Source organism: Notolabrus celidotus, chromosome 20, assembly GCF_009762535.1.
Source record: "Notolabrus celidotus isolate fNotCel1 chromosome 20, fNotCel1.pri, whole genome shotgun sequence".
Taxonomy (NCBI): domain Eukaryota; kingdom Metazoa; phylum Chordata; class Actinopteri; order Labriformes; family Labridae; genus Notolabrus; species Notolabrus celidotus.
This window is the reverse complement of record NC_048291.1, coordinates 12,162,411-12,181,885: the sequence shown is the minus strand read 5'-3', so window position 1 is coordinate 12,181,885 and position 19,475 is coordinate 12,162,411. Positions and strand designations below refer to the sequence as shown.

The 19,475-nt window shown below is 42.7% G+C and overlaps 1 protein-coding gene across 1 annotated transcript in view; it reads left to right on the top strand.

Annotated features, from left to right (window-relative positions):
• The window catches only part of gpr139 (G protein-coupled receptor 139), a 25,986-nt gene extending 6,511 nt beyond the window's left edge, over positions 1 to 19,475 (top strand). Inside the window, exons 2-3 of the mRNA XM_034712151.1 lie at positions 2,657 to 3,365; positions 17,733 to 19,475. Coding sequence (XP_034568042.1) covers positions 3,218 to 3,365; positions 17,733 to 18,724 — 1,140 coding nt within the window. The 5' untranslated portion in view covers positions 2,657 to 3,217 and the 3' untranslated portion in view covers positions 18,725 to 19,475. The remainder of the gene's footprint in view (positions 1 to 2,656; positions 3,366 to 17,732) is intronic.

The following is a 19,475-nucleotide window of genomic DNA, read 5'->3' as shown; positions in this document are numbered from 1 at the left end:
AATTCTCCTTTTAATACAGAGCCCTCTGACTTGAGAAGACCTTAGTTAAAGCTCTGAGCAGATTTAAAGATAGTCCTGTATCTCTGAAATGATACTCAGCTTTCCAGTCGTGGAGTGACTCATGACTTCTTTTCTTCTATGACAACCCCAAATCCTTTTTTCTTTATTTTTCTCTGTAATCATGTCCGCCCTGCAGGTCTTTGTCAGAACCACCGCACTGCCTGTTAATGCTTTACTGTATCTCCTTCAGACAGCAGAGGGTTGTTTTGTTTCGTCAGACCTGTTGAGAGGTGGTATTGGCCTCAATTGTGCTGAAGAAGCACAGAGACAGCAGAGCAACAGCTGACAGCTGTCTGAATGGACAAGATGTTTCTCTGTACTTATGTAAAGACTGCTGTGACGTCTGCTCTCTGCACATAAACAACTCAAGGCTGGAGAAGAAATGTGAATCAGTGAAAGAAAGACTAATGGAAACTGTGCGGCAAGGATTGTAGCTACAAACAAAAACCAACAAAATGCTTCATGGTTTAACAGTCGCCTCTGAATTTTATCTATGATTTTTTTCAGCAGTCCTTGTGCTGAGGATGATGAAGGCCACATGACACAGAAAGAAACTGGAGCAGAAATAATGGCTCCTGTTTTTTTTAAAGGAAGTATAGTCCTAGTTTTAATAGAGATAAAAAAAATCTGTTCTATCTTTAATAAAAAAACAACAAGTTGAATACAAATGGAGTAAATTTTTTTTGGGGCCAACCACATCACCTCAGACTGCTTCAACAGCAAGGGGTGACTACGTAAAGTCAACAAAAGAAAAGAAAGTAGGAATAACGCTCAGATTTTAACATACTGCAGATATACCGTTTTAACCCCAGATTCAGCAATTCAGCAGTTGTCTCCTCTTGTTCAGGACAGACTTTGGTTCATATGTGTAGTATACTGCCTCAGGTTCTTCTGAGAGCTCGCAAAGATTGTTTTGGTGTTTTTCTGCCTCTGCATCAGTCTGCACCTTCACCCCTGAGACAACACTAAGGCAGCCAATCAGCACAGCCTCTCTGCGCTGCACTTCGTTATGATAGCATCCCCACCCTCTCAGATCACATAGTAATGGTACATGGGCTGTGCCTCTGTAGTGCTTTTCTTATTTCCTTACACTCATAGGGCTTTTACACTACATGTTACAATCATCCATTCACACCACATTCATACAGTAAAGACAGATGATGCTGTTTAAGTGTCCATCATCTGTATAAACCGAGCGGCATCCTCCGGTCTCAAATTATGAAGCCCATGCTGAAGTGTTATAAACTGCAATTCATCGAGAATCAGGTTGAGGCTGGCTGCAGAAACACCGGAACCCACATAGACACCCATTCAAAAAATCTGATCTTTACAGCAGAAATAAACATGTTTACAGCCTGGTTCAAAAAACGAGTGTAGTCTGGATAGCTCATTTTTGATCGTCACTGTACAGGAGGTGAATTTTTTCATAATGCGGGAAATTCGAAGATATTAAGATTAAGTGTTTTCCATTATCAGAGGCACAGCTGACTTGATTGACAGGCAGGAACACTTTAGCTGTTGGCTAGGAGTCTCAAAGCCCACCTCTTTACGTCACACTCGCTCAACAGCAATTAGGTTGAGTTCAGCATATCCAATATGGCTGCCGCCGACGATTGACCTCAAAACAGCGCTGCAGAAACAGATGGGTTACATCACGGATACTGCGTCCATTAAGTCTATGGTCCCGCCACTCAATTATAGCTAGCCATCAAGGCAGTCATTTGGCTTCACATCTTACAATGGACAGAAATGAAGCAGTCCATTTCATATACTGGTTTGGTTTAACCAAATGAACGTATTAAGATCATCCTACAGACTAAATAAGTGATATCCAGACATCACTTTTGGCTCTGCCGTTATTATTTTAATTCTGCTGATAAGAAAGAGTAAATTAATAAACAGGTCCCACAGATCCTCTCTGTCATTATGTGTGTATTCTCCAAAGGTTTTCAGCTGCATTGCTTTCATTAGGTTGATAAAAGCCGTGCACTGTGGCTTAAATGTTTGGGGAATAAACATATCATCAAACAGTAAAGTCTATTAATTAGATTTGTGCTCATTTGCATCAGTTATGCCTCCGCTTAAACATTCCATTATATCCTTAAAATCAGAAATGACAATTTTCGGATTTATTAATTAAAACTGACAGACGTAAAAATGACTGTCAGCTGCAGCCTGATACATCAGTACAGTGTTTTTTTTAAGAAGGAATGTGTTGTCAGTGTCAGCCTCGTGCTCATTAACACATTTTAGCTGCAGATTCAGACAGTTCACACTGCATGGCAATTAGACTGAGTCCCAACCCCCCACTCCCCCACACACACCTATAGCAACACGTGTCCAATCACATGTAAGTTTACTGTATGCTTTGTTTTTGATATGCAAATAGAAACGTGGGTGCATGTAGGTAAAGGTTCAAGTTATTAAATGACCAATCATGAATTTGCAGACAGACAAAATGAGGAGGCACATTTGGAAAATCAGAAGAGCAGACCCGTTTAATCCTTCTCTCCAGTCGTCTTAACTCTGCTTTTATCTGTCTCAATGTATCACATGACAACTTCTCATCAGCTTTATTTCCTCTTTGTGTTCACAGGAGAATGTTACCCCTATTTTCTCCCTCTAAGCATCCCTCCACTGTCCCTCATCCTCCTCCTCTCCACTCTCAGTCTCCTGTATCTCTCCCTCACTTTCTGCTTTGGAGCGCTTGCCCTTGCTCTTATTCTGCCTTCCTTCATTCCCTCCCTCCTCCCTCTCTCCTCCTCCTCCTCCTTTAGCTGCGCTCTCGACTAGCTTTCATTCCCCCTCACTCACACACTCAGGCAGCATCCTCCCCATCCTCTCCACTTCTACCTTCACACTCACCTCTTTGCGCCTCCCTCTCGCTGCTCCTCTTGCCTTTTTCCTTTTTTTTTTCCATCACCTACTAACACATATCATCCTTGGCATCTCTCCCCTGCCTGTTTCTCCCTCTTCTCTCTCCTCCATCTCTTTCATTTCTCTCTCTTTTCTCACACATTCAACCTTGCTGTCTCACGCGTTCCACACACACTCATGCTGATTGGCACCCAAGGACAGAGCCCCCTCTCTCCCAAACCGGCAACCGGGTGCTTTGCTTGCGGGTTTCTTGACTCTGAGCTCAGCTGAGGAAGAGGCCATGGAGCACAGCCACATCTTCCCTGTTTTTTCCCCCAATGGGAGCACCTGGAGCCCGGGGCAGCATCCCTCTGAAGTTACCCAGGGATGCCCCCTTGGACCACTGCCTGTCATCTACTACAGTGTCCTGCTCTGTCTTGGCCTGCCTGGTAAGAAACATGCACATCAGCATGCTTTTTTTGTTGTTGTTGTGTGTGTGTGTGACATGCCATCTCCTTCTGTGTTCATTTGCACACATTTTAGATAAGAATCTGCATTAGTGTGTTGCAGGAGTCATGCTTTGCATGTTGATCAGCTGTGCACTCGTATGTAGGTTTGAGTGAGAGTGTCACACACAGCTGCTCCTGAATGTCACACGCACTGTTGATTTGTCATTCTGACCTTGTGACAGTGGCTTGTACACATGTGTGTACTTTGTGTGTGTGTCTGTTTGGAGTTTGCTTTCATATGTCTCCTAAATTAGAAAAGCAGCAACTTCACGTGCAGCGTCTCCAAAACTCATTATATACCCATCATTTTAGAAATGTTCTTATTCTTCTGAAGTTATTGATGTTTGTGTGCAAGACAAATTAAATAAGTGATGACTAAGGATTGACCTGTTGGATGAGTGTGTGTGTTACATCAATGACCTGAATGAACTGATGACTCTTCCTTGTTGTGTCTTTACCATAGACTGATCAGTCCATTCACAGTCACTGTCAGCCTCTGTCCCACTGCGTGATCTATGAGTGCTCACCTCGGCTCACACAGGGAGGCAAAGTGATGTGTGCAGGAACTTCATGTGTGTTATATGACTCTGGGTGTTTGTGTATGTGGGTGTGAGTGTGTGTATGTGTGTGAATGAGAAATAGGGACAGCAAATGTGGAGGTCAGATGGAAGAGAAAAACTGTTGATGTCCATTAAAAGATAGGGTTGAGACTTTAGATGCCCCTCCACTTGCTCAGACATCTTGTTCAATGAATATATTCAATAGAGGAGATTTACTGTGACAAAGCTTCTTTTTTTATAACAACTTAACAAGCAGCCAGAGCCCTTTTGTTGAACAGTTAAGTCCAGGAATCTTTCCTATGGGTTTTAAAGTAAAGAAGAAGAACCTAATTGGGACGACAACTATGGAAGCCCTTGCAGACATGCATCCATACATTTTAATCACTCTGTTTTTCAGCGCTAGCATTTTCAGGTTGTTTTCTTGAAATCTGACTGCAACGTTTTAGAGTGAGGACAGGAAAGGGTACTGGCTGCTGGTAATTGTCCTGCCAAAGGGTTGAATTTTAAGTAGCAGTACAGCGTTCTGGAGTTGAGATGATGGTTTATGTCTTACATTTTATTTCTACTCCATGTGTTTACTTTGGTTCCTGGTCTCCTTTTTAAAATGATTGTGTCTCAAATGCCTGTTTTAGTTCTAATTATAAGTGCATTACACGTAAAAATCAGATCTATAAATCAGTTATTCTGTGGTCAATTTACAGCTCAATCTTTATTTTTTGGTTAGAGTTATTCAGAGATTAGAGGAAAAGCAAAGATTATGCCTTTCAATTATCCTAATTAATGACTCATGTTTTATTTGACCCACTACAGCAGATTCATTTATCTTCCTGACCTCTGTATCCCTTTTCCTTTGACAAAAATTGGGAGCACAACCTTAGCTGTTCTGGTTCAAACCAAATCTGCAATGCAAAGTAAAAAAAAGCTGCTCGCATGCCAAGGCTGCGGTTGTTGCTAAACAGATTTGCAGTATCAGTAAAGTAAAAATCCGTCTGTCTTGTCAAGTCTAATTAATTATCTCAGAAAGCAAATCAAGTCTTGATCAAGCAATTCCATGCACCGCCATTTAGACTTTTTATTCCCTTCAGCTGCTGACTTGTCTTTACAAATGTGATTGAATCTGTTTGTTTAATCAGTGAGCAACAATAACCTGCGAGTGTAATGTAATCCTACAATAGTTGTATGAATTAATGGCAGAGTCGAGTGCAGCCGGCTGGTTCTTTGCAGCAGCTAGAGTTCGACTTCCTCAATCATTATGACACAGCTCGTTGAGTTCACGCTGAATCATGAATGTTTCATGAGCATGTGTGAGTAGTAGCTGCGTGATCTACAGACACACACGAACACAACGCTCCCAGATGGATGGGAGGGCGCTACCCAGCTGATTATTAGCTGGTGTTTCATTAGTTAACAGCAACAGGGCTGCATAGAGACGTCACGTCTATGGTTCTCACCCACTTTGACCTTTAAGCTGCAGGCAGAGAAAGAGAGGGAGGAGTGGAGTGGGTCACATCAAGAGGAGAAGGTTGAGGGTGGAAAGAAGATCAAAGAAGGTGATGAAAAAAGGGATTATGCAGGTCAAGTGGCGGGAAATGATTGCATGTTGACCTGGGGAAATGATGAAGTGAGACTGAGAGGGTAGAGACAGGAGAGTTATGAGTGAGACAAGGGCACAAAGTAGAAGGAGAGGAGAAGAAGAAAAAGAAAAAGAAGAAGAAGAAGAAGAAGAAGAAGAAGAGGAGAAGAAGAAGAAGAAGAAGAAGAAGAAGAAGAAGAAGAAGAAGAAGAAGAAGGATTGCATTTATAGAGATCTGACCAGTAATAGAGAGGGAACATAATTACAGCAGAGCCAGTGAAGTAGCACCCTGTGAGCCCAGAGTGGGGGAACAGACGACAGAGCCGAAACCAATTGCCACAAATTCTAATTAATCGCTAACCCCCCCCCCCCCCCCCCCCCCCCCCCCCCCTCTCTCTCTCTCTCTCTCATTCCCACTCCCTATCTCTCTTTCCCTTTCTCTTCTCACACACCACATGGCTTGAGACGAAAACAGACAAGTCCTTGAACACCAAACAGAACTACAAAGGGAGTCGTTTCTTTTTGTCACACTGAGATGTGAGGCTTGCTCTTTGTGCAGTACAGTCTGTTTCAAAGTGCTCACTGCTAACACGTTAACAGTTCCGTTTGTCAAGCAGTCTGGGGAGGATTTTGTGAGACGTGACTCCCGGTTCAAGCGAGGTTCCTCTGAAAGCACAGCTGCTTTCCTGCATTTCTGCTTGGGCTGAACATTTCTCTCCAACTTCCCTGCTCTCAACTTTTTTTTTTACCTGCACTTGAACATTTTAAACACCTGCTCAGCCTTGAGGTTGCTGTGGAGGCCTGAAAATGTCTGCATTTGAATGACTTGCAAATCTTTAAATGGTAATAAAATGTCGGCAATCCAAGATAGTGCAGCAGAGGCCGAAGCCGCTCAGAGGATTAAATTAATTCTTTGCAATTCTATTAAACAATTATTCAGTTGTAGAATATTATTTAATTAGTCCTCAGGTAGCGTGTTGATGTTTTCCTCAGCCCTGAATCATGTTTTCTCTGACATCATACATCTTGCATAGTACATACTAAATTATGTTGCTCTTTCTATTCAAAAATGCTTGTGTAGAAACTGAAGCCCTGTGTTTAATCTGAAATTTTGTGTTGTGCATGTATGCTCTGCTCAATAACTGCCTCTGAAATTTGAACTACAATACACTGAAGCATAAAGAATTCAAACTCATGTACAAGGTCCTCACAGCAGCTGCTGTGCCGTGGTTACCTTCAACCACTTTAATGAAAAGCACGTTTGCACATTAAAACAAGAAGGTTCATTTTGTACCATGGAAACAGAGCGACTTTTTCACAAAAAAATCAAAGGCATCGACATTTCAGCACATACACAAAAAAACCCACAAAGATATAGCTGATCAGACCAGAGGAAGTAAAATAACTCTTAACATACCTTACTTTAGGGACTCAACACATGAACTCCTGACATTTTCTGTACAGATTCATGCCATCAAGTCATTACATTTTCAAGAATTTGTACTTCAGTTGGTTCAGCTGGGGGCAGGGTTGCGTTCCCTTTGAAATCCGACCATTTGCCTTGTCAGAAAGGAGACAACTATTTGGGAGTGTTGACACAGGCTGTTCTTTTCTTCTGTTCTTCAAATTTTCTTTTGCTAAATCATTAAACTAATCTTATAAATATTCTTGTTTTGAGTCCTCTAAGTTTCAAACATTGTCACTAGTGTTACTTTCTGAAATCAAACAATAACACACACAGGGATACAACCTCTGTATGAAACTTTACTGTTAGCAGTTAAAGTAGATATGATGGGTGGTGACAGAAAGGGTCAGCAAACTATATTTGCTGATGCTATGCTTCATGCCATACCCTACAGAAGTGAGTGCCGTAGTATGGCCATCCCAAAAAGAGGGGTGTTCCTAGGCCAGACGAGATATATTCGTCCAACACAGCCCGGTTCATAAGACCTCCGCAGAGAGGCGCCCAGGAAGCATCCTAATCAGATACCAGAACCACATCAACTGGCTCCTTTCGATGCTACGTAGCAGCTCTGCTCTGAGCTCCCTCCAGATGTCCAAGCTCCTGAGTCCATCTCTAAGGTCGAGCCCCTTTGGAGGAAACTCATTTCCTTATATCTGCAATCTCATTCCTTCAGTAACTACTTAAAGCTCATGACCATACGTGAGGGCTGGAACATAGATTGATTTGTAAATGGAAAGCTTTGCCTTCAGGCTCAGCTCACACTTCGCCACAATGGCCCAGTACCATGCCCAAAATACAGCTGACACTACACTAGCCTGTCAATCAATCTCACACACCATTTTGCCCTCACACACCAACAATACTGTGTCTGTGAAAGGGGATGTAGATAATCATTCTTCCTCCTATCAACATGCACATGGTTGGTGCATTTCTTCCCTCTGACTTCAAGCATCTCACTGATGGGATTCCAGCTGGACCGTCAGGGTGTGACTTGCACACGTGATTGTCTGAAAACATATCCTCCCATCCCCACTTATAGACCCACTGAGGAGGAAAAGGTCAGGGATGTTGGGTGCTAACAACCCCTTGTTTCTTGTCGCAGTGTAGGTCATGTGTCAGCCGCTACTTAATGAAGAGATGGGCCCCATTGATTTTCAGTTTGGACTATTGATCTGTCAATCTGCATCAGCAGCAGGGCATGTATGGAGGGATTGGGGCTTGTTGATACATACTATCACTCCAAAAAGGAGATTTAAATTAGGGGGAGTGAATTGGGAGAGAGGGTGAGGTAAAGGTTTACGAGAAATTGTGAAAGGCAGCAAACTGGCGGAAGGATAGTTCAGATTTTCAGTGCTGGTTTGTCTCCAGTATGTGGAGAGAAGGCTGGAAGGAAGAAGAGATGAGCATGTCAGCTCGAAAGTCGGGGAGATGAGCCAGAGAGGGTGAAGAGAGGCAAGAGGAGGCAGGATAGGAGGGAGGTGTTGCTTTGAGGCAATAAATCAGAGATGCAGTGACAGAGCTGACTTTGTCAGACTATAGCTGACAGCAAAACAGTGTCAGTTCTGCTGAAAACACTGCAAAATCCCTGTTTATTGTCTGTCTGTTTTTAAGCATTATGTACGTCAACCTAAGGATGGTTGTCATGCTGTAATTGGGACATAAATGCTCCTCAAACTCCTCTTCTCTTCTCTGCAATTTCTTCCCTTACATGTCTCTCCTTCATTTCAAACCAAACAACTTTCACCTTTATGTTTCTTTGGATTTGAAGCCTCATAAAAAAGTCTGGAAAGGATTCAAGAACTGATTTTAATTTTATGCATTGTTTACAAAGCCTTTAAATAGATGAGCCAAGTGTGTCAGTCTGCAGAGCCACATCACAGGCAGCAGCCTCGATGTAAGGAGAGTCATCTGCACCAAACTTTAACTCATTCATTTCAGAATAGAAGCAAACAGAACATCTTTATCTGAATATAATCATTAAAGCTGCTGTGTTGAGTTCCTAGCTGGTTATAAGAAAGACTGAAATTAATACAGCACATACTACAGAGGCAATCAGGAACATCAGCATAAAGACTGATTATTTCTATGTAGTTATTTTTTAATAACTTAAACCACTGCCAGGGGGTAGGTGACAGGCAAAGTGGTTGGCAGCATTACATTTACATTTTTCTAAGCAAAGACAGAAAGAGCAACACGTGACAGAAAGCAGGATGACATTTTCATCAGAAACACTTTGTATACATGAACAGTACATGAAGAGAGACACCACTATGTCCCCAGGGGGTGCCAAAATCAACTCACTAGAGCTTTAAAGGGATAGTTCAGTGTTTTTTTAAGAGGGCTGTATGAAGAACTTGTCAATAGTAACGTTCAGAGAATAAGAACAGAAACTTTAAGCTATCAACCGCTGCAGGCAGGGTCAACTCTAGCACGTAATTTAGCTAATTTTTAGAAAGTCCAATCCAAACATTAATGTTATATATTTTGAAAATTATCAGTGACACAGACATGTTCTTCTACTTGCAGTGCACTGATCAGCTGTTTGTTTTATGATCTACAAGTCAGCTTATCTTTTGCAAAGTACACTAATATGTCATAAATGTTTATAATTTTGTCCAGTCATGCCTGCAGAGTTTGTTATTTCTTCCCCTTCAACAGCTAACACAGTGTATTTTGATAAGCTAAACATCTTACCATGGGTTGTATCATTATGAAATAAAAACAATGAAAGATCAAAACTTACTTTGAAGGTTTACTTCTTTTAGGCTTTTCTAGTTTTCTGAATTAACTTCTGAAAACTAATAAAAGTGCGTGAAGTAGTGCTGTTTACTACAGCAGTAAACTCAGGATGATGAGCCATGCAGTTTGCAGCCCTATGTGAGCCGTGGGTATCCTCTGACTCAGAAAGATCCTGGGCTCTCAGGGCTTGTGGGCTCATAGTACAAACACCTCCACCCCCAAGTGATTTTGGATTTCTCCTGTTCTCTGGTTAGCACAGAATTTTCATTCCCCCCTGTCGGTCTGGAGATGGTTCTTCCTCTGTGAACTCAGGCTCATAAAGGTGTCCTCTTGCGTCCACAGTAAACGCATGTCGCTGTCAGAATCATTCAATTTATAGCTTGGTTGTATTTTTTGTCTTTTTTGAAGCCTGACAACCCAAACAGCAGATGCGTTGCGTCCGGTAGTAGGCTTTCAATTTACAAAGTTCAACACTGTCAAATTTCTATAGCTACACATACACAGACATTAGCTGTTGTTTGGTTGTACTGTCTCAAACTTGGCTAAATTAAGTTTTCTTCATTGCACCTTTCTTCTTCTGCTTCTCTCAAATTAAACAAAAGTTCGTTGCTTGTGACAAAATCTGTTTGAACGATTCCAATTTACTTTCATGACATTGTATCATGCTTTTGAGGACAAGTTTATAGCTTCACTTTACTAGCACCATAAGTTGTTTTAGTCTCACAAACCAGGAGAAAGGTTTCTCAACATGTCAGAAGACACTTTTATCCTTTGTCCTCAGTGTATGATTTTGTTTTTGTGGCTTTGCAGCAGTGTTGAGCTCCTGGTTTCTGTTTGGGGGATTTAAGGAATCACCCTGCTTCATGTCCGGTCTGACACCTCAAGAAGACAAAAGGGAATGGTTGTCATCAGGCACAAAGTGCTTGTGACCTTTGAAGCAAGCTTTGATATTCATCCTCTCTCTGTGTCCCTGGCCTCTCGTCCTTTCCTCCCGCTGCCTCACTGCTTTCACCTACACCTCTCTCTCTTTCTGTTTTTTCTTTAAGGTCTGATTCTCCCCTCCATTCCTTCTCAATAGCATGTTCTCTTATTCACTCCCTGTGACCTTCCTCAGACCACACTTTTCCTAACACTTCATTTTTTCTTTGTTCTTATCTTCTGTAGCCTTATTAACCTTTGGATAAGCTGCTAATACCAAACCTTAATTTCCTCCTTGACAATAATCCTTAATTGCTATGCCCACTGTCTTTGTTTTAGCAGACAGTACTTCCTGTGAAATTATCCTTACTGTGATATGATGCCCATGAGAAAGCCTCATAACAACATTGCAGAGAGATGAAGCAGTTCATGTTTGCCACTGATTTCGAGGGGTTAAACTGCACAGTGTCATTTGTGGACAGCCCGTCTGAACACATCCCGCCATTGGTGGGATGAATCAGCCTCGTTACACACCTCGGGAGCACGCTGTGACTCCTCTTTTTTCCGCTAAACGTCAATGGCCCCTCGTTATATTAGAGAAGCAGCAGGGGGAGTGGAGACACAAAAGTACTCCCACACAAATAGACAGAAGGGGTCACTCAAGCAAGCACAGACACACAAACACAAGCAAATGTAGACAAACAGACAATACAGCGGCTGATTATCTGTCCTGCAAGTCACTGCCATCCTCACTCACACCTTCACCAGAAAAGAGGGAGATCTTGCATGCGTCTCCCCACCTGACTGGAGTGAGACACATCCCTGTCTGCAAGCATCTGCGCTTCTGCGTCTATGTATTCCTGTTGTGTGCATGAATGTGAGTCCCACAAATTGCCTGTCGCTTGCATGTGCCACCTTATTCCTGCAGAATAGTGAGCAGGTTTATCCCACCACCCCCACCCCCACCACCACACACACACACACATCTTCCCTCGGCTCCAGAGACAAAGTAAAGAGCAAGAGTCAATTGAAATGAATGGGCAACCCATTGCAGGCTGGCTAGAATTAAATGGAAATGTCAAGCTCACCAAGGATCCCTTTTGTTTGTCTATAGAAGGCCCTCGTCTCACCGGGGAGCCCTCACAGAGTAACAGCCCGGCAGCGACAGTGAACACCTCACTGTTTTCCATTTCATGTCTCTCCTCTCTGTTTAGAGGTTTGTGAATGGAGACAGACACAGAGATAGATACCTAAGGGCAAGGTGATAGATTAAAGGTGGGGTACACTCTGCAGGGTTTCCAATTGAATCTCTTTTAGGACATTTTTGTGCAAGATGCAAATAGAACAAAAAAGAGATCAAAGCGACCAGGCAAAAGGCTCCAGGTGTACCTTTCTTCCTGTTCTTCATTAGAATCAAAGTAGGCACTGCATTTGAATCCAGGAGTTGTGGTTTAATGGCTTATTTTTTGAAAAAGAGTGGTTATACATTGTGAACATCATGTAGCTCCATCATAAAACCCAACTGTATGTGGCCACTAACCACAACTGATGGCAATTAAATTATTTCACACAACATAACATGAATTCTTGCAGCTTCTGCAGTCTCTGAGACATCACAGATTCTTTAAGCTGTTGCAGTAATGTGAGGACACATTGTGACAATGGCCTAATCAGCCTCCAGTGCACTACCTGCAAATATAATACGGAGAGCAAATGTATGGTTAATTTACAATAGTTTATTTTCCCAAGACGTTTTCAGCACAAACCATGTAAAGGATTGTGAGATTAATATGCTCAACAGCTGAGCAGCAGATCAGAGAATTTAGACTTGTTTAACCCAGTAAGAAGTAAGTATTGATACTGACACCTCAATATGACCCACAAAAGCAGACAAGATCATCAGCCATTAAACTGTTTGTCAACAGGGGGTGCTAAAATCAATACAAACCAAATGTTCCTCCCTGAAGCTTTAAAGAGGTTTATGGGTTTAGACTGTACAGTATAACACACGGATGTAGCCTCAGTGACTGAAGCAGAGTTTTGAAGCCCATCATCGGTGGACGCCATGTTGGAGTCAACCTACAACTTTCGGTCAACCTAACTATAGACACAGGGCTGGAGTTGGGCGGGCTGTTAGCCTCCTTGCTATCAACTACAGTGTCCCTGCCTGTCAGTCAAGTCAGCCGGAGGTTAAATGCTTGTTATAATGACAGAGAATGGCAGCAATTTTAATAATTTGAAATGATCAAAAAAGGTTACCTTGAAAAAGGATTAATATGAATTTCAGTGACTATTATGTTGACCTATAAAACTGAACATTGTGAAGCTTGAGGATAAAACCATCAGCTAAAACCATCGAAATAATCACTCAGCCAACAAGACTCAACAAGAAAGCAATCTAACAGAGGCCTGTATGGTTTTCAAGGAGGGAAGACAGCAAGGGGGGGGGGTCTTGTAATCCAGCAGCCCTCTATGTACACGTACAGTATATTGGCTTGTTGAGCCTTGTAAACTGCTTTGACATCTCATTTATGGTTATTGATAGATTGTATGCTAATGAATTGGTGCATCCCTAATGATCTCTCTGTGTGTGTGTGCGTGTGTGTGTGTGTGTGTGTGTGTGTGTGTGTGTGGGTGTGTCTGTGTGTGTCTGTGTGTGTGTGTGTGTGTGTGTGTGTGTGTGTGTGTGTGTGTGTGTGTGTGTGTGTGACCTGCTGCACATCCTGCAGTCTGGCAAGGACATCGTCAGTCATCATGTGGAGCCTGCTTTGTAATTTGTAATCAGCTGATAGGGGCTGAGGCTGTGAAGTGTGATGTACCAGACTTCAAGCTGCCATATTTAATCCAATCCCAGATCTATTACTGAAGAGGGCACCCCAGAATACACACACGTACACACACACGTACACACACACTTGCACACACGTGCGCACGCTGCATGGACAGTGACGGCTGCTAAGTGCATTGATGTCTCAGTGGTGATATGGTTCAAATCACTGTCAGAGGCGTCTTGATCAGAGGAAACAGATTGGACATGGCTTCTTGCTGTAGCAGGATATTTCACTAAAATAGGGTTTGTTAGCAACAGACTGATGGAGACATTATTGTTTGTTTAGGTAATTGAACCTTCACAGCATGAAATAGGAAAATGATTGATTTTCTTAAATAATGCCTTTGTAAGCACCTATTGCATATTTAAGGTAAAAGTTGGTAGTTGGAACCAAGCAGCAACCTCCAATGTTTAAAAATGGCACCAATGAGAAAGTGCATAAAACTGCAGTTCCTTGAGTGTCCACTTGAGGCTGGCTCAAAACACCAAGGAGACTCCATAAGGTCCCATTAAAAAATGCTGATTTGGAATGATCCCTAGCTCACCCCTTCCATCAGTGAAGTGTTGGTTAGTCTTCGAGAACAAGAAGCTCTTGTGATGCATGTGAAGTATGATCAGGCATCAGCATTGGTGACCAGCTAAAAAGTCCTCACAGGAGCTTTAAGGACGATTTGAAAACTGCTGAGAAAAGACAGAAATCACTCAGGAAAAATAAACCAAAAGAACAGTTTAACCTTTTTTTCTGTACAGTAAAAATCTTGAACTGTAGAGCTTCTTGATTTGGACTCGTGCCAGAAATAAAACAGAATATTAAAGCTCCTGTGAGGAACTTTTGGTTTGTGTTGATTTTGGTACCCCTTGTAGACAATGCAGTCTTTGCTGATTCTGTCCTGTTTGTGGGGAGTGAGTGTTTCTTGACCAAAAACCTCATCCGCTCTGTTTAATAGCAAAATTACACTCATTAAGAATTGTTGCCGTGAGATGTGAAAAAAGACTGTATCAGCAGCTTGAGGCTGAGTACAAAGTTTGACAGTTTAAAATATATTTCTCTTTTCATAAAAGTTAAGAATGCTCAGAAAATGTATATTGTGGGGCGCTGGTGGCCTCGAGGTCTAAGCGCCCAACATACAGAAGCCACAGTCCTCGTCACAGAGGTCGCCAGTTTGATTCCCGGCCGCAACCATTTCCTGCATGTCTTCCCCCACTCTCTACTCTGCACATTTCCTGTCTCTCTTCAGCTGTCCTATCAAATAAAGGCAAAAGGCCCCAAAATATAACTTAAAAATATATATATATAGAGAGAGAGAGATATTTCTTGGCCTCTGCTTTTAACCACATCTCACTTTTTGCTCAAGCAATAGGACCTGGCATGGTACAATCATGTCTCACAGTCAGTCATAACTGAAAACCTAGAAAATGAACTGAATAGTTCTTTGAAAAGTTACCATTATCTGTGTGAACGTTAACAACAATTCAATTCATTTCACTATTTGTGCTCTTTGGTTCAAGTTTTCACATCATATCAAAAGTTACTGCACAATAGTGGAAATACAATAACAGTGTGAGCTAAGTCTGTGTAAGTGCACTGTGTTTAGAAAGCTTTGAGCAGGCTCACAACTTGTAAGCATTTGCTGAAGCGGTGGGGCGGGGAGGGAGACAGGGAACAGAATAGAAGGACAAAGAAATAAGACATGTAATGAGCCTGTTCAATTCAATTTCTGGACTGCAGCTCCACGTGAGAGGCAGAAAGCTGTGCTCCTCTTGTCTGATGCAGGAGCACAGAGGTCAGGCACACAGTTACTGCTGCTCCTGGTAAAAGCAGCGGTAGCTGTGGGATAAATTACATCCAGACCTTGTGTCCACATTCTTTTTAGCACCAAGCAACAGAGTTGTGGTCCCCCTCCTTGGCTTTGTAACTGTGAGGAAAGCTAGAGAGTTTGAATAAATAAACCAAAGGACACAAGGGAAACACTTGATTTTGCTACATGAAGAGCTGGTTTGAGAGTTTAGGTTGGGGAAATGGAGTAAAGATTGAGAGAGAGAGGCTGACAGGGAGAGCTGGGGTGCCCTTGTGCTTTGTTTTAGGAACTCAATTGCCAGAGGCAGGCAGGAGTGAGCTCAGCAGATTGCCAAGGCTATGATGCTGCACATTGCCCCTCTTTTCTTGTTGTGGCTTTACTCTTTATTAGAGATAACAATTTTTCCAAAGGGAGACACAGGTGTGGCTGGAATTACAGAGCAGGTGTACATGAAGAGGGAGAAGAGAGGGAGCGATAGACAGGGCAAGGTTAGCAGAGAAGCTGGTCAGGCATGATAAAAACTCAAGGGGACCATGACAGTTTCTGGTCTTTGATGTAGAAGAAAAGGAAAAGCTAGGAGTGTGGACTAAGAGAAACGTACATTACCACCATAGTGTCAGCCAATGGTATGTTGCATACCTTTTTGACTTCAAGTTTGGCATCTTGGCCATCACTATATGTTTGTTTTCTTGAGCAAGAATTTAACATATTTGTATGAGTAGCTAGAGAGGAGGAAGGGGTTAAAATGCCTGGTAAACAAAGCACTCCAGCCTTATGCAATTCATTAGAACGCTAATGGACTAGTTAACTTTTTAAATGTGAGCACATTTGTGGTAGTACCTGACCCAATGCTAATACACAGTGAGCAAGCTAATGAGTCAGATATGATTAAAACACAAGCCAATATCTAAAAATCAATGCTGCAAGATCAATTACGTATAGTACGTTAATAAATTTACTGTAAAAAATTGAGTTCAGACTTCATCCTCATTTCTACAAGGTCTTGTAGTTTAAAAAATCCACTGGCGGTAACAACCAAAAACAACAAAAAGTTAAATTCACAGATTGAATAAGCTCAGGTGACACAGCCAGCACCCATCTATCTGTCAAAGAAGTAGTGATGGGAATTCCGGCTCTTTATAGAGATCTGGTTCTTTTGGCTTGGCTCATCACAAAGAACCGGCTCTTTCGGCTCCCAAGTGGCTCCTCAGATTTTTTCTTGTCTAAATGCATGTATTACCTAAGATAATGTAAAATGATATGTAAAATGAGTTACTAATGTAAAAACATACATTATATCAAATGTTTATAATTTATACGGCTTTATTTATATACTCAACATGGAGCAGAGTGCTACAAAAATTAATTACGAAGTAAAAAACAAGACCCACCTCAATTAGACAAAAAGGTCCGATCTCTGATTGTGTATTTATTTATAAACTTTTTAACACCTTCATTAACACCAGGTTCCCTTTATGCTTCCAATTGCACTGATGGATAAATAGTTCTAATGTCCATGACCTGGATGAATGAGAACCTTCACAGACAGTTCATGTGCCATTGCAGGTTTTTTTGAGGACCCTGATTGTTGACATTTTCACCTTGCACAGTCAACACTCTGCCTTTGAACTGTCTATACTGTTGAAATGCATCAAAATGTTACTGCTTTTCCTGCAGTCACTTGTTTTCTCACCTTTCCAACCACGTGAGGCTTTAAGAGGAAAAGACGGAAAAAAAAAAAAAAAAAAAAGGTTTCCCAATAAGGGGCCGGCTCCCGTCGTTCACCTCAGAGCCGGCTCTTAGAGCACTGAACCTGACTTTGCAAGTTCAAGCTAAATATGATTTAAATTTGTAACTGATATTTCAATGTATTCCTTTTTCATGGAGAGAAAAGTATAGAACAAAACGTTTCTTACTAAAAGGCTGTGAACATTCTTAATTCTGCTGTACAGCTGTTCAATTTAAGATGGGGCCCAATTTGCTTTGACTCACTTTTAGAAGTGACCGCTCAAGGAACTGCAGTTTTTGACACAACAGCATTAGCTTCATTTCTCGGCCTTGGAGTTTGCTGATAATGTGGTAAAGTGTTCACCCTGCATGACTTTTTGTCTTTTAGGTAGCAGCAGTAGTGCTGAAACTTTACACAGAAACAGAACCTGCTGTGTCCTGATCTCTGTATTTGTATTGGATTGAGTGTTGTTCAAAACATTGTGTGTTGATTGCACCTACAGTAAACATCCACTGCAGCTCTTTCAATTGCCTGCCCACTAAAACTCAATTTCTCTGTTTCTTTCTCTGCCCTAACCTGAACTCATTTCTTTTCCAATCTCACACTTTTTCTTTTCCATCATATCCTCATTTCCTCCGCCTATCTTCTTTCAATCCCCTTGATACATCCTCCCTCCCCTCCTTCCTCTCCCCAGCTAACATCCTGACGGTGGTCATCTTGTCCCAGCTGGTGCTGCGTCGTCAGAAGTCCTCTTACAACTATCTCCTCGCCCTGGCAGCTGCGGACATCCTGGTCCTGCTACTCATTGTTTTTGTTGACTTCATATTGGAGGATTTTATACTAGCTGCGCCGCTGCCTCCTTCACTAAACAATGCAGTGCAGGTTCTGGAGTTCTCATCCATCCATACCTCCATCTGGATCACAGTGCCTCTCACTATTGACCGCTACATCGCCGTGTGTCACCCGCTGCGCTACCACACAGTCTCCTACCCGGCCCGTACAAGAAAGGTGATATTTGCTGTCTACATTGGGTGCTTGATCTCTGCTGCTCCTTATTACTGGTGGCCTGAGCTGTGGCACAGCCTGCCTGGGATGGGTGGTGGAGAAGGAGAAGGAGAAGGAGGAGAGGGCAACAGGAGAACCGTAGCCCAGCATGTCCTCGTATGGGCCCACTGCACCACTGTCTACCTCCTCCCCTGCACTGTCTTCTTTTCCCTCAATGCTGTCATCGTTCGGAAGCTGCGCAGACGCCGCAGCTGCTTCCGTCTGCGCGGCTACTCCACTGGCAAGACCACCGCCATCCTCCTTGCCATTACCTCCATTTTTGCTGTTCTGTGGGCTCCACGCACCCTCATGATCCTCTACCACTTCTACTCCGCTCCCCCTGCCTCCCAAGGTGCTGGCCGACTGCTCCATATGCTCACCGATCTGGCTAACATGCTAGCATTGCTCAACACTGGAGTCAACTTCTTCCTCTACTGCTTCATCAGCAAGCGTTTCCGGGGGATGGCGGCCAATGTGCTGCGAGCTCTGGTCCACTGTCGGAAGCAACCGCCGCCATTCTATGCCAGCCACAACTTCTCCATCACAAGCAGCCCTTGGATCTCACCAGCCAACTCCCACTGCATCAAGATGTTGGTGTACCAGTACGACAAAAACGGGAAGCCAATCTGCATTTCCTCTTGAGCTTTCAGACACCAGCAGCCTCCACCTACAGTGGTTTGCGAACATATTCAGGCTTTGTCTCCTTGGTGACCAGCTTACCCACATGGGACTCTTTGAGGCTTGAAAATGTCAACATGCCTGAAGAGCACAGAGGCAGTTTAGCTAGCTTTGAGTGATAACACAGTGGCAGGCTAGCAAGGTTGGAAAGGAAACAGTGGGTATTCACAAAGCTGAGGCAAGCTTCAGAGAAAGGTTGATTGTTTCCTCCAGCAAAAAAATAAAAATAAAGCTACTGTAAGAGACTGACTGATAAAGGGATCTCACCACCATCTATCACTGACTTTTATGAGCCAATGTTTGTATCAGTGATAAACTGACGACTAGATGAGTCCTTGGTGAAGCATCAAACGCCTGCTGACAGTGATTTCTTTATGACTGCTTGCTGTTGCACAACAGTGACGAGCTTTGAACAGCTGGGTCGTCTCTCCATTGGGAGTCATTTCCAGAAATCAAGCAGAGATTCAGTCAGAGTCCGGGCACTAAACGATCCACCTCGAAGGGGTGATTCACTCAGGCAGAGCCATCAGCGGCATGTCCATTGTCCACGGTTATGACTGTCTCTCAAGCACTTCAAAACAGCGCTGTCATCTCCTGTTTAATATGCAGAGGAGTCTCAAAGGCATGCTAATTTGGGCTTTTATGAAATAAATAGCCCTCCCTGACTTCCCTCATCTTGACAAGTCACCTTTAAGTCGACGCTCGCTATGGAAGT